The 11,921-nt window shown below is 40.8% G+C and overlaps 2 protein-coding genes across 3 annotated transcripts; both read right to left on the bottom strand.

Annotated features, from left to right (window-relative positions):
• Positions 1–37: 37 nt before the first annotated feature.
• Positions 38–2,683, bottom strand: mrpl18 (mitochondrial ribosomal protein L18). Its single transcript, XM_040016142.1, has 4 exons — positions 2,419–2,683; positions 2,172–2,340; positions 442–676; positions 38–336 (listed from the first exon to the last, which is right to left on the bottom strand). Exons 1-4 carry the CDS (start codon positions 2,504–2,506, stop codon positions 259–261), a joined length of 570 nt encoding a protein of 189 aa, XP_039872076.1. The 5' UTR covers positions 2,507–2,683; the 3' UTR covers positions 38–258.
• A 901-nt stretch (positions 2,684–3,584) lies between these two features.
• On the bottom strand, positions 3,585–11,907 carry tcirg1b (T cell immune regulator 1, ATPase H+ transporting V0 subunit a3b). 2 transcript variants are annotated; one of them, XM_040016130.1, is made up of 21 exons: positions 11,574–11,907; positions 10,429–10,547; positions 10,195–10,273; positions 9,963–10,105; positions 9,752–9,850; positions 9,607–9,665; positions 9,405–9,531; positions 9,221–9,303; positions 9,029–9,122; positions 8,658–8,870; positions 8,408–8,558; positions 8,163–8,302; positions 7,210–7,367; positions 6,908–6,998; positions 6,686–6,804; positions 6,332–6,545; positions 5,747–5,857; positions 5,574–5,666; positions 5,348–5,468; positions 4,958–5,129; positions 3,585–4,424 (listed from the first exon to the last, which is right to left on the bottom strand). In XM_040016130.1, exons 2-21 carry the CDS (start codon positions 10,543–10,545, stop codon positions 4,331–4,333), a joined length of 2,478 nt encoding a protein of 825 aa, XP_039872064.1. In that variant the 5' UTR covers positions 10,546–10,547; positions 11,574–11,907; the 3' UTR covers positions 3,585–4,330. The 2 variants fall into 2 exon arrangements, with proteins under 2 accessions (XP_039872064.1, XP_039872065.1); XM_040016131.1 differs by having other exon boundaries at positions 9,755–9,850; positions 11,574–11,905.
• Positions 11,908–11,921: the final 14 nt, after the last annotated feature.

Genomic DNA, 11,921 nt, shown 5'->3' with positions numbered 1-11,921 from the left:
GTTTACATGCACCTGAGTAAAAAATAAATTATTGTACTCAAAACAAGAACCTTTATTTTTTGATTAAATAATAAACCAGAGGAGACTGATTTAATATAAAAGAGACATGGCACAGGGACAAGCCTTCTTTTGATTCCTATTTTTTACTGTAGCTGTTGTAATCTTAATATCAGCACAGTAATAGTTAACAAAAGAGAGGGGTAATGGGGATAAAGAGCAGATTTATACAGAACAGCTGATTTGACTGATGAATTAAAGTCAGGTCCCAATGTATTTCCTTCTGGGTTCACTTAGAATTATTCCTCCTGCTTTCATTGCAGCTCTGAAAGACTGAACCTGCAAAACAGAAAAGCCAGAGAGAGAGGGACGTGAAGCAAATGGCTACCTAAGTGAAGGAAAATGACAGTAACTTTATTTCCAGTCCCTGCTGCATGTACTCACAGAATCTGAGCGGTATGTCCAGGGAATCACCCTATACACCATCCTGGTGATGCCAGCCTGCTGGCAGCGATGCGCCAGCACCTCGCCCACAGCCTGACAGGCTGCCACGCAGTTTGTAGAAGCCAGCTCCTTCTTCACAGCCCACTCTTTGGTCGAACAAGAAAGCACCGGAATAGGGGAGCAGCTGGAAAACACTTGGGCTGTCACATGGTGTTGGCTACGGGAGAACATCAACCTGAAACAATGACAGGCATGAGAGGAAATTAAATAGAGATAATTGTTCTTTATGCATGAATATGCTATGTTTCATATCAACCTGACTGATTACATTACGTTTGTGTCCTTTCATACTGACAGTTCTGAACCCAATGGGGTAGAACAAATACAGAATATTCGTATAATCTAGAATAATAGTAGTGAATATAAAAACAGTTATCTTTGTTTCCCAATTTTAGTTATACAACTTAACATTAATTTAAGAAAATAATTAATAAATTTAGATAAATAGATACTTGTTTGTAGGCTGTAAGCTGTGATCCAATGTGGGGTTGATGCACATGACTGTTGTCTCCATTTCTCTTTGAATTTTGTTACCAACAACTGCTACACTTTTAAACATATTTCTTTCTGTTCATCTTGTGTCTTTGACTGTTTCTTTAGATCAATGCATGTGTGCCACCACGTCTCAAGAACAATGACTGTGTCACTGCTTGTTACAAAGTCATAATCCTTCATAGACTGAAGTCATTTTAAATGTGTAATTTAGTTTGATAAGGTAACTGGTTACATTACTAATTACACTAATATAGTTATTGTATAACCTTCTAACAATGTGTTACCTCATAACAGTTGCTACTATAAAGTTAGAAAGTAATTCACAAGTCCTCACTAACAATAGTTGTTAAATTACAGTAAGCTGTATCACGACTATGCTTATTTCATCACAACTAGATTTATTTCTGGAATACTAAAATATGAATGAAATTTAAAAACTGCCATTTGAAGAAAAAAACAAAAATACAACAGCTAATGTGACATTACAGCTTTTATAATGCAATCATGTTGGGGGGTCTGTCTATGGTGTCCCACAAGGTTCTGTATTGGGGCCTTTATATCTGCTCTCTCTTCTGAACATTTATGAACATTTCTTATCACTGCTATGCAGACGAAGTTCAGTTATAGGTCGTCTTTTAAGGCCCAAGAATTTTATAATCTACAGATCCTGAATATATGCTTAGGCTATTAAAAGATGGATGGCTGACAACTTTCTCCTACTTAATAATGAAGAAAAACCTGAAGTCCTTGTTTGTGCCCCTGACAGATTGGTCCCCTTCTGATATTTGCTAAATCTTGTATCAGGAACCTTGGGGTAACTTTGCTTTCACTTCTCATGCTCATGTCAAATTTCTGGTTTGATACTGATCTTTTTTAACGTTTGGTTCACTCTTTTTCTTTTTTAACACTCTGGTATTTTATTGTGATTTTAGATAAACAAGAGACACCCTAGCAGTGCTACTCGGTCAGTATAACGTTACTCTGATTTTGGACTTCAAAGTAAAAGCCCTTTACAATTTCATATATGAGCAATATTCGTCTGAATCCAGAATTCCGTTATAGAGAAACCACCTGTTTCCACAGACTAATTTCACTTTAAATCAACAGGATGCACCCTCACAGTGGTACTCAGTCTGATTCTGGATTTCACAGTAAGAACTTAAACCTTTACAGACCTGTGGTAGAACTCCCGGTGTGGCCAGGTTGTCTTCCAGCCCCGATCCTTCACAGCCAGAGCCATCTGCTCCAGGTTGCGGGGATTTCTGTTTACAAAGGTCGGGTTCACGGCTTCATTTTCATCCGCGGAGGGCTCTGGCTGAGAAGCTGCTTGACTCAGACACCGAGCTGTGTGACAATTAGAGTCTGGTCAACTTTTATGACCGCAGATAGAAAGTTTAAGGCTTTCTAGCTTTACTTGCTTACCCGTCTGGTTTGAAAGCAGGGCTGGCCGACAGCGTTGAATTTGACCTAAGAGCAGCCGCACACTGCGACTAACTTGGCTCAGAGCCATGTCCTCCCGAGCAGTGCTCCCCTCACAAATAAAAAGTCCAATCAATGTGTTACCATCCGGTAAGACGCCAAAAACAAGCAAACATACTATTCAAGAAAAATCCACCGTTACACGAGGAGTCCCATCTTTGACATTCCGATAATATCCGGTTCACTCTGTGCTACTTAGGAAACAGCACAGATAGAAACCGAACACGCGCTTAAGGTTCCGTTTACACTAACTCCGGAACTTAAAACGGTGGGAAACGCCAACAACTTTTTAATTCTACTAAAACTATCAGGCAACAAGAGTAACCAGTGATCTGAAGATTCTTCCCTGCAAAAGAAGTTATTATTATTATTTAATGTCAGACTCCTTTTGTGTAGGAGTTGTTGCTACATTGTTGTATTTACATCTTTTACACAAATGAGCAAACGTCTCGAGCCACCCCTCATTTCCTTATACTGTATGTTACTAGGAAAATGGGAAATTAGTACAGTGATTTATTGAAACGTGAAAACATACATGGAAATACAGTAAATTAGACAAAAACAGAGTTTTTACAATTCTTATGAGCTTGAAAGTCAACATTTGGAATGACTCTGAACTCTATGAACTCTTTTAGTCAAGCTTTTTTTGTTATTTATTTAAGTCATCTTCACAAATAGTTTCCAGACATCTTGAAGGACAAACAAAGCTCTCATTTGGATGTTGCTGAGTTCTCTGTCAAGATGATCCCACACTACTTCAGTAATGTTGAGGTCAAGCCATGGCTGATAGTTGTCCTATTGTGTTTTGGATCATTGTTATGCTGCTACAGACTGAGAATCACCTTGTTGGTACAAAAAATAAAATGTATACTTAGTGTGATGTTGGATAGAATCAAAGAAATGGGAAAAAAATCGTGTTTTTTTTTTGTCACAGGCTGTTAAGAAAAAACGACCTAAAGACAAAAAATGTTCCTCAGAAGCTAAATATGAAACAATAACAGTTGGCTCCTCTAGACTTCTGCACAGTACTTTCATCTGTGGTAACTTCTCAAAACAGTACTGTGGCATATAAATGGTATCACTCGGCTGGCAACAGATACTTCAAGTGCTTCATTTAATAAAACTCAACATTTAATTTATTTTCTGCTGAAAACTCTTCAATTTTACAGTGTAAACAGGGAGGGGAAAATTCATTCCATTGCAGTGTTTTGTACAAAGTGGTGGTTTAACAATAGAAGACACCATCTGTCCATAACACATAATGTATAAACAAACAGTCCTAGTAAGGCACCCGAGAAAAATGTATTTATCAATAAATACTTGGTGTGGTGTTGTTGGAAGACATGACAATGTGGGAACATCTTTGGCTCATAAAAATCATCCAAGTCATTATCTGAAGAATTCTAAAGAACTTGCACTTTAATACTTCAGGTCAAAACTTAAACTTTCCCTTAAACTGCAAAACAAATCTATTCACTAGTGTACTTTCCCTTTTCAAAATTGATGCTTATTATAAATGTTGAGAGAGTGAAAAGCACATGATTATCAGTAGCATGAGAAATTGTTGGTAGAGTAATTAGAAAGCAGTACATTACATTTTGAAAAATAATTAGCATGGGGATACAAAATATATGTTTCATATATGATATGATATAGTGGTAAATTAACGTATAGGGAATCATTCTACTGATGCAAAAATAAGAGTACATCATTCATCGATCATTGTGCAAGTTAACTAAACCCTTTCATAGCAAAAGGGAACCAAAGGTCGAGTACCGTTGTTAAGACAGGGTCGTTCTGATTCATAGACACATAAATTAACTTTGCTAGCAACCCTGAATAACCCGTTGGCTGATCATATAGGGTTTGAGACATTTATTATAGATGTGAAGGAGAAAGGGGTGAGTTTGTAACCATCTCCACTGTAGAACTTGTTCTGAAACTCCACCCTGTGAAAGAGACGGGCATAAGTCAATCTCCAGCAACAAACAGAAACCTCAGAGCACGTACCATATTCCTATTCTACAGTGGACTTTTTTTTGGTAATAGTCTGACTTGTTGTTCCTAAAGGTTAAGTCAATCTTTTCTCCAGCACCACCATCCTGAGAAAACTACAGCATTAATGCTACATACTGTAGGTGGTGTCTCCTACAGTCAAATTCCACTTTGCATGCAGGGTTATTGCCAGAGGCAGCTGTAAAGTCTGCTTAGCACAGTCATTGCCTTCACTACATCTGTCACACGACAGACAGCAAATAGAGTGCAATGTTTACACCAGCATGTAACAAAAACATGTGACCATGGATTGCTGGCTTAAAAAATGCACAGACACATAAAACCTGACACACACTCCGAAATAAAAAATAAATTAAAAAGTGGTTCAGGATTTTACCCAGTCCAATCATACAGCCTATTTCCTTTAAAAATCTTAGTTAAGCAAAGCTATTTTCCCCCTTCGTCTCAACCCTTCTGTCATTCTCACCAGTGCAGACGGAGCGCGTGCAAGAAAGCTGAGAGCCCCTCCATGACCAGAAGGATGCAGACTGTCAGCACAGCGAAGAAGGCAAAAATCACAAAGAGGACTACAGCTCCCACGTAACCTTGCCACGTCAGCGCCTTACGCATGACCATCTCCCACAGCACCTCTGACAGCTCTGTGGAGACACAAGTGAATCACTGTTAGAGAATCACAGCTGGCTGGAAAACAACAACATGAGTGTGTATAACTAGAGAAATAAAATGGATTAAAAAAAAAGAAGAAGAAGAGTATGAGTAAGTTTCCTTTAAAAGAGGAAGTCTCGTGTGTGTGTGTGTGTGTGCATCATGTGAGTATGAAGATAAGCATTGTGTTTGTATGTGCAGTGCCACTGACGTGCGTGTGCCAGGCTGAGAGCCCAGAGTCGGAGGTAAGAGGCTGTGTTGGAGATGCAGCCCAAGCAGTACTCGATGGTGTGGATGGCCTGATGCATGAACACATCCGCGACATCAAACTCCTACAGACAGCACAACAACAAAAAAACAAAAAAAAAAACAAAAGGAGTTCACCAGACCGTATTAAAACAGGTAAACTAATTTAGTTACTCTAGCTTCACCCTCACCTCTTCTACTAGCGGCCTTCCTTCTACTTCCCCCTGATGAACATTGATCGAGCCTTCGTCAGACACCAGTGGACGCCTGTCTTCATCCAGATGCTGCAGAGAATTAAAGATCAGTCAGAAAAGTAAATGCAGCTACATAAAAGGAATTAAAATCCAACCAAACGCAGACTCACGACTCGACGTCGTCTTCTCTTGAACATAATGTATTCAAACGTGGGCTTCCCAAGGAGGAGGAATGGCACAGAACACAGAGCCAGTATCACCAGGACCTTCTGCACTATAGCCTACACAGAGTTACAGAGAAGAGGTTAACCTCATTTGACCGTTAATTTATTCAGTTCAGGGCTTGCATGTATTTATCTACTTAATGAATGCAGCATTTTTGTCATTCAAAAAACAAAACGGACACACAACTACATCACTGTTGCTTGATAATGCAGTTAAAGTGCTGATTACTATATTTGGAAAGTCCCTTATTGTGTTCATGTGCTTGTAATAGATGTGGCATCTGGGGTTTGACCTGCCAAAGCAGTGCTGCATTTACATGCTAGACTTTCACAAAATAAAAACCACAAAAAGATGTAAATATGGTAACAACCTACATAAAGACTATCATTCAGTTTATAATAAGATTTCATGATAACTACTGCTCAGTGTGACCAACTAACACACACGTTTCGGGAAGTGGGAAGCTAAGAAAATGAATAAAGCAAACCCGATATGTTCCTATTAGTGAAGCTCACAAACGACGCACACACCTGTCCATGATAAAGCGGAGGGTTGTCAGGGTTTTCCGTAAACAGGAACATGTCTATGAAGTGGATCAGTATGCTGGGAGCACTTTTGGACTGAGAAGGAGCGTAAGCAACCCACTTATAGACCACCATGAACACCAGGTAGCCAAACAGAAACAGCATAAAGAAAAGCTCTGGGATCAGCACAAAAATCAAACTGCTGAACTTGCGAAAGTGCCTGTAGAAAAAGAAAAAAAACAACAACCAGGGAGAAACAAGGATAAGAACATGAGGTGAAGGCAACACAGAGCTAATCTGAAACACACAAAACACATGTGCAAGCGAAACACATGCAACCAAAGGGTAAAGATTATTTACCAGTAGTTGAAGAATGACAAGCAGACTCCAAAAGTCATGTGAATAATGCCAATGATGACTGACATCTTCATTTTGTAAGAGTTTAGGAATGTTAGTTTGTTGTTGGACATCCCCCAGACCTGACGACAACATCAGAGAGAATAACTGGAGTTACAATCGAGACATATATATACATATTTATGTGCATTTTTGATTGGAGGACAATGAATATGATGGGCACACCGGGTCAATGCCAAATGGATAGGGGCTTGTGAAAACGCCGGGCACAACAGGATCCATGGATAAGTACTGGCTCCCTGCCAGCACCGATGAACTGAAAGAGACCCCACGAAGGTAAAAAAAAGTGTGTTGAAAATGGAGTAAACAGAAAATAAATATTACTTATTATATTATTGTTTATGATTTATTTGACCTGTATTTTGTGTGTACTAAAAATTCAATAAACACATTGTTTGGGAAAAAAAAAAAAAAAAAAAAAAAAAAGCAAATACGTTTCCAGGGTGAATATACGAAAATGTTCTTACTTCCATATGTTTTTTTCAAACATTGGGCCGACGTGCCAGGCCGAGCTGAAGGTGGCGAGCCCTTTGCTGAAGCACTCGTTGTAAATGGCTCCCGTGTAGATGGAGAACAGTCCCATCAGCAGAATCAAATACCTTCCACCGAACATCATCCTCCAGATCTGACACACAAAGCGGTCAAGGACATGTTTTAGTACATTAGAATTATTTGACTTTTTTTTTTTTTACATTTAAACATAAATGGGAAGCTGTGTGACAAAAAACAATGCAATGATTTAGAAATTTGTTAATACGCCAACCTCTTTGAATATGTCAGTAAGATAACACTAAACCATGTGGTGTCTGGGGGGGGGGGTGCCACACAGCGGGAAACATGGCCGTGTCCCAAATCTTTTGCGCCATCTTGTTGCCATGTTTTGTTTTGTTTTCCTTAAAATGGTACATGCTTTCAGTTTAAACAGTTAACATGTTTTCTATGTCCTACTGTGAATCAAATATAGGTTTATGAGAATTGCAAATGAATGCGTTTTGTTATTATTTAGGTTCTATGACGTTTTTGGAATTGAGGTCACAGAAACCATTGCTACTTTTGCTCTCATTTTTCTCTTCGGTGATTTTCATGTTGGTTCAACTGGTAATGCCACTAAAAGAATGAAGCCAGAGGCATGTTTGTGCATGCAAATTTCAAACCACATGCAAGTTTTACAAGGTACTGGCGAATTCCTTGGCTCACGCAGATTATGAAAGCATTCTGGAATTTCAGTACATTTTTTGGGGCATCCGTTAAACAGGAAGTGAGTTAATTTGGTTATTAGTGTGGTGACGAGCAGGTCCTGTGGAACAGAGGAACAATCTAAATGTGGTCTGTTGTTTTACTGATGCTGCTTGGTCTGAAATTAAGTTGCCTTTAAGTTAGACATTTTGTTAAATACAGAGTGTCTCCTCTCCTAAGTTACCTCATTGTTGTTGTTTCTAAGTTTGGGATCCTTTTCCTCGAGGACCATCCAGAGAGCAGTCAGAGTCATCAGTAAACCATGGCCCACGTCCCCAAACATCACCGCAAACAGGAAGGGGAATGTAATTATGGTGAACAATGCTGCAGGAGCATTGAGAGACGAGATTTAGCCAAAGACAAATACCTGAAAGACTTCACTTTGAACACATTTCATGAGGAAATTATTTATGTCATCTAATGACGCACCTGGATTGACTTCACGGTAGGCTGCCACTCCGTAGGCGTCTACAATGTTCTGGAAACCTGTCGTGAAGGAGTTGAGGGGAAACAGAGTAGGTGGAGGTGTAGAGCAAGGCAAGCGGTTGTAGAAAGAGTCAACCCCACTACCGCTTTTCCTCTGAGGTCGGAGAACAGGGTGGGATAAAAACAGGAAATTAGGCGATTTGCTCATCTGTGCTTTTTACAGCTCTATGTTTCTGCTCATCTGTTGTCTCACCCCTCCCTCTCTCAGCGCACTCTGCAGTTCAGGCAGCTTGGCGGTGGGACACCAGGCCTCAGCGATCAGGCATTTGTCAGTGACAGAGGGGCTGCAGAGATTCAGTACCGACTGGATCGCCTTGCATTTCTGGACGCGCACCTTCCACTGGGGCAGAACGGCCACCGCCTTCATCAGCAGCTGCTGCAAGAAGCTTTCTGTCTGTGACAACACCTGAAGTCGCAGAAGGAAACACAAAAAGAGGCGTGATGAATGTTCTAGAAGCACTGTAATATAATATCCTATGTAGAAACTATAAAACCAGAGATTACAGTCTTTTAATTATTTTGATGTGAATATGTAGTATCAAAAACCAAAAGAAAATCACTCACTGATTTGATGTCTTCAATTCTACCTTGAAGTCCCTGGAGAACCTCCTCTCTCTCAGCAGAGCTCTCGGGGTATGCAAATGTCTCAGTGCGGAAGCTGCGAGGAGGGAAAATCCAAAGAAATTCAAGTTCAAAACACAGCAAGGTGCAGTTTCAGAATCTCAAAAATAAAAGAAAGAAAAAAAAAATCCCCACCAATCGCAGATCTTCTTGACTTTCTGTCCAATCTGATCTCCCCAGAAGGAAATGAGGAACACGGTCCATTGCACCATTTCCCCCTGCAAATGGAGAAAGAGCAAACTGCTGTGGTAAAACACCTGGAATGAAACTCACAGCAGAAACTCTCTGCGATCCCCTCTCCTTTTCCCCGAGCTCTTACAGTGTCAGGGTGCTCAAGTCGATCCTCCATTTCTCTAAAATCCACAATAATGTAACCGCGACACGCCCGCCATAACAGTCGCTCGAACGAGGGCACCTTCCAGGGGTGGACCACTCCTGCCACAAAACTGAGGGAGAGGAAAACTGTTATATAGAGAGGAAAAAGACAACATTTTACTCTTTAACATTTAATTGAGACCTACCTGAGTCGGACATCTTGGCGGTTATCAAACAGACCTTGGCTCTCCACTGCAGGTGGCACCTGTGAGAATAAGACAGAGAACATTCTTTTTTAGTTTTCCTCATGACAACAATTACAGAAAATGGAGCAGAAATGGAGTTTTTCACCACGTGTGACGCCGTGAGAGAGTGAGTTCTGGTCAGGACTCCTTGATACTGGGAGAGCTGCGTCAGCTGAGCCCTAAGGCTATCTCTGTTCCTGGACACCTAGTAGGAAACATACACGATATTCCATTAATCCCAAAAATTGTTCTGTCTCTCGTGGTGCACTAAGCAGAAAACCGAAGACTAACTCCTCAGGCTCTATTTTGGCGCTCACCTCCTTGAGTTCCCTGGCGAGCCTCTCGCTCTCCTCCTCTATGGTGATGAGCTCACGGGGCTGAGGGGCAGAAGGTGTCGGACACGGAGGAGGGAGTGGACCCTTTAAGGGTGGCGAGCGATTTATCTCCTGCTCCAAGAAGTCTGGAGGGTGGAAAAGGTGGATGATGAATCATGGAAAATAAAGAAGATGAATGGAAATGTAAAGAGGAGCATTATGAGTCAGTACTCACGGAAAGTCTTCTCGAGATCCTCGCATCGTCTGACCTCGCTGACAAATTTCCTCTGAAAGGAGTTCACGTTGGGGTTTAACTGAAAGCAGAGAGCAGAGAATAAGGTTACTGAGCGAGTCTACATGACCTTCACCGAAACCCATGACGCAGTCTGTTGCAGGTTAACAATTGCACTGGACTCCATGAACTGCACCAAGAAGAAGAAGAACGGAATAAAGGGTTTAATAGACTCACGTCTCTGAACTCAACCAGGCCCAGCTCTCCCAGCTCGCTGACACAATTATAGGCCGAGCCGGACTGAAGAAAGAGCTGCACCAGGCACACCTCCTCGCTGCGAAATATGGAGCCCATGTCTGTACAACACCAAAGAAACAACTTTACACACACACCGTCCTCTGGATACAGCTGAGTGAAAGTACTGCACCATATAAAGAGGAATATGAATTTTTAAAAAAAGAAAAAAAAAAGACAGACAATGGTGTTAACAGATGGCATCTACTTTCAGTTAGAGCAATAAAAACTACTCAGTGCAGAAGTATCTAAGTGGAAACTTAAGAAAGAGGAAGCATCAGGTCCTCCTGACCAGATGATCAGGTGGGGTTTCCATTGTTGCATGTACATGTGTCTGCCAAAATTAGCACAGGGACTCTTTTTTAGTTAAATAAATTAATCAAAGATGTACATATATATTAAAAAGCATTACTATATTTTAGAAGGGCCCAATAAGGTGCATTATTACTGCTTTCCCCTAGCTACATACAAAGCAGTTTTGTACAAGCGCTCTACAGTAACCCCCCCCTCCTCTTTATGAAGGTTACAGTGTTTGATCCTTTTTAAAAAAAAGCTTACAGCGCTGGATCATTTTTCAAAGCACTGCGGTGCTCGCACTATAGTCAGACTAACCTCATTCATTTGGAGGAATGAGCGGTGAATTGGATCTAACAGTTTCTTCATAAACTGAGCGTTAAGAGTGTCATGAAGGTGAGAAACCGACCACTAAGAATATATACAAAATTACTTATATCATAAAATAGATGTTACATGAAAGGAGTATGGCTTCAGTTTATAAATGCAAAAAGATCCATGCTGTTAAGGAAAAAGCATTTGACTTCGGGTCTTCTTCGATCTATCGACTATTGTCTCTGCTTTTCAGCTTTTGTTGCCTGGGGCAAAGTTTCGTTTTCTCTATCATCGCTAGCACACAACTCCAGTGAAGGAAAAGCCGAAACACTGAAGCGTTTAAAAAAATATTTAACCCATTAATATCAGCCACATTAAAGAAAAGTAACAGAGGGGTTTGGTTTAGTCTCGGCGACAACTATAGGAAATAAACCCGCTTGATAAAAACACAGATTTGAGCTGAATGTCGGAAACCTCACCTGTCTGGCTCTTTACCTCCGCTGCAGTTCGACCTGGTGTCTGTCAGGCAGTCTGGTACCCAGCGGGACGGACTGACCCGAGACTGCTAACCTGGACAAAGCAGACGCGTCTGCGAGACTTGGGGTAGAAGTTCTCTGGCTCCGCACTTCCTGTTTGTGAGAGTCACGTTACTGCAGGAGGCACGTGATAGTTACCGTTTGAATCTCGCTCCACCGCGAGAGGTCGAGATTTTAGGATCTTTAATGGCGGTAACGAGTCCAATAAGTGGATGTTTTTCTTTGTTCTTTTTTATTAGAATTTTAGTCTGACAGGAAGTCAGAAGCTTATTATTAATAATTCACGGTTTG

This window comes from Simochromis diagramma, unplaced genomic scaffold (genome assembly GCF_900408965.1).
Source record: "Simochromis diagramma unplaced genomic scaffold, fSimDia1.1 OVJJ01000685.1, whole genome shotgun sequence".
Taxonomy (NCBI): Eukaryota; Metazoa; Chordata; class Actinopteri; order Cichliformes; family Cichlidae; genus Simochromis; species Simochromis diagramma.
The sequence above is the reverse complement of the archived record's forward strand: the minus strand, read 5'-3'. Positions and strand labels throughout refer to the sequence as shown.

Coding starts and splice junctions, on each gene's coding strand:
- tcirg1b (XM_040016130.1), bottom strand. CDS start 10,545: ATGGGCTCCATATTTCGCAGCGAGGAGGTGTGCCTGGTGCAGCTCTTT. Junction 8,871..9,028: donor GAATTGAAGACATCAAATCA/GTGAGTGATTTT, acceptor CTGCGACTTCAG/GTGTTGTCACAGACAGAAAG. Junction 8,303..8,407: donor CTACCGTGAAGTCAATCCAG/GTGCGTCATTAG, acceptor ATGCTCCTGCAG/CATTGTTCACCATAATTACA.
- mrpl18 (XM_040016142.1), bottom strand. CDS start 2,506: ATGGCTCTGAGCCAAGTTAGTCGCAGTGTGCGGCTGCTCTTAGGTCAA. Junction 2,341..2,418: donor CCTGCTTTCAAACCAGACGG/GTAAGCAAGTAA, acceptor ATTGTCACACAG/CTCGGTGTCTGAGTCAAGCA. Junction 677..2,171: donor CACCGGGAGTTCTACCACAG/GTCTGTAAAGGT, acceptor TCATTGTTTCAG/GTTGATGTTCTCCCGTAGCC.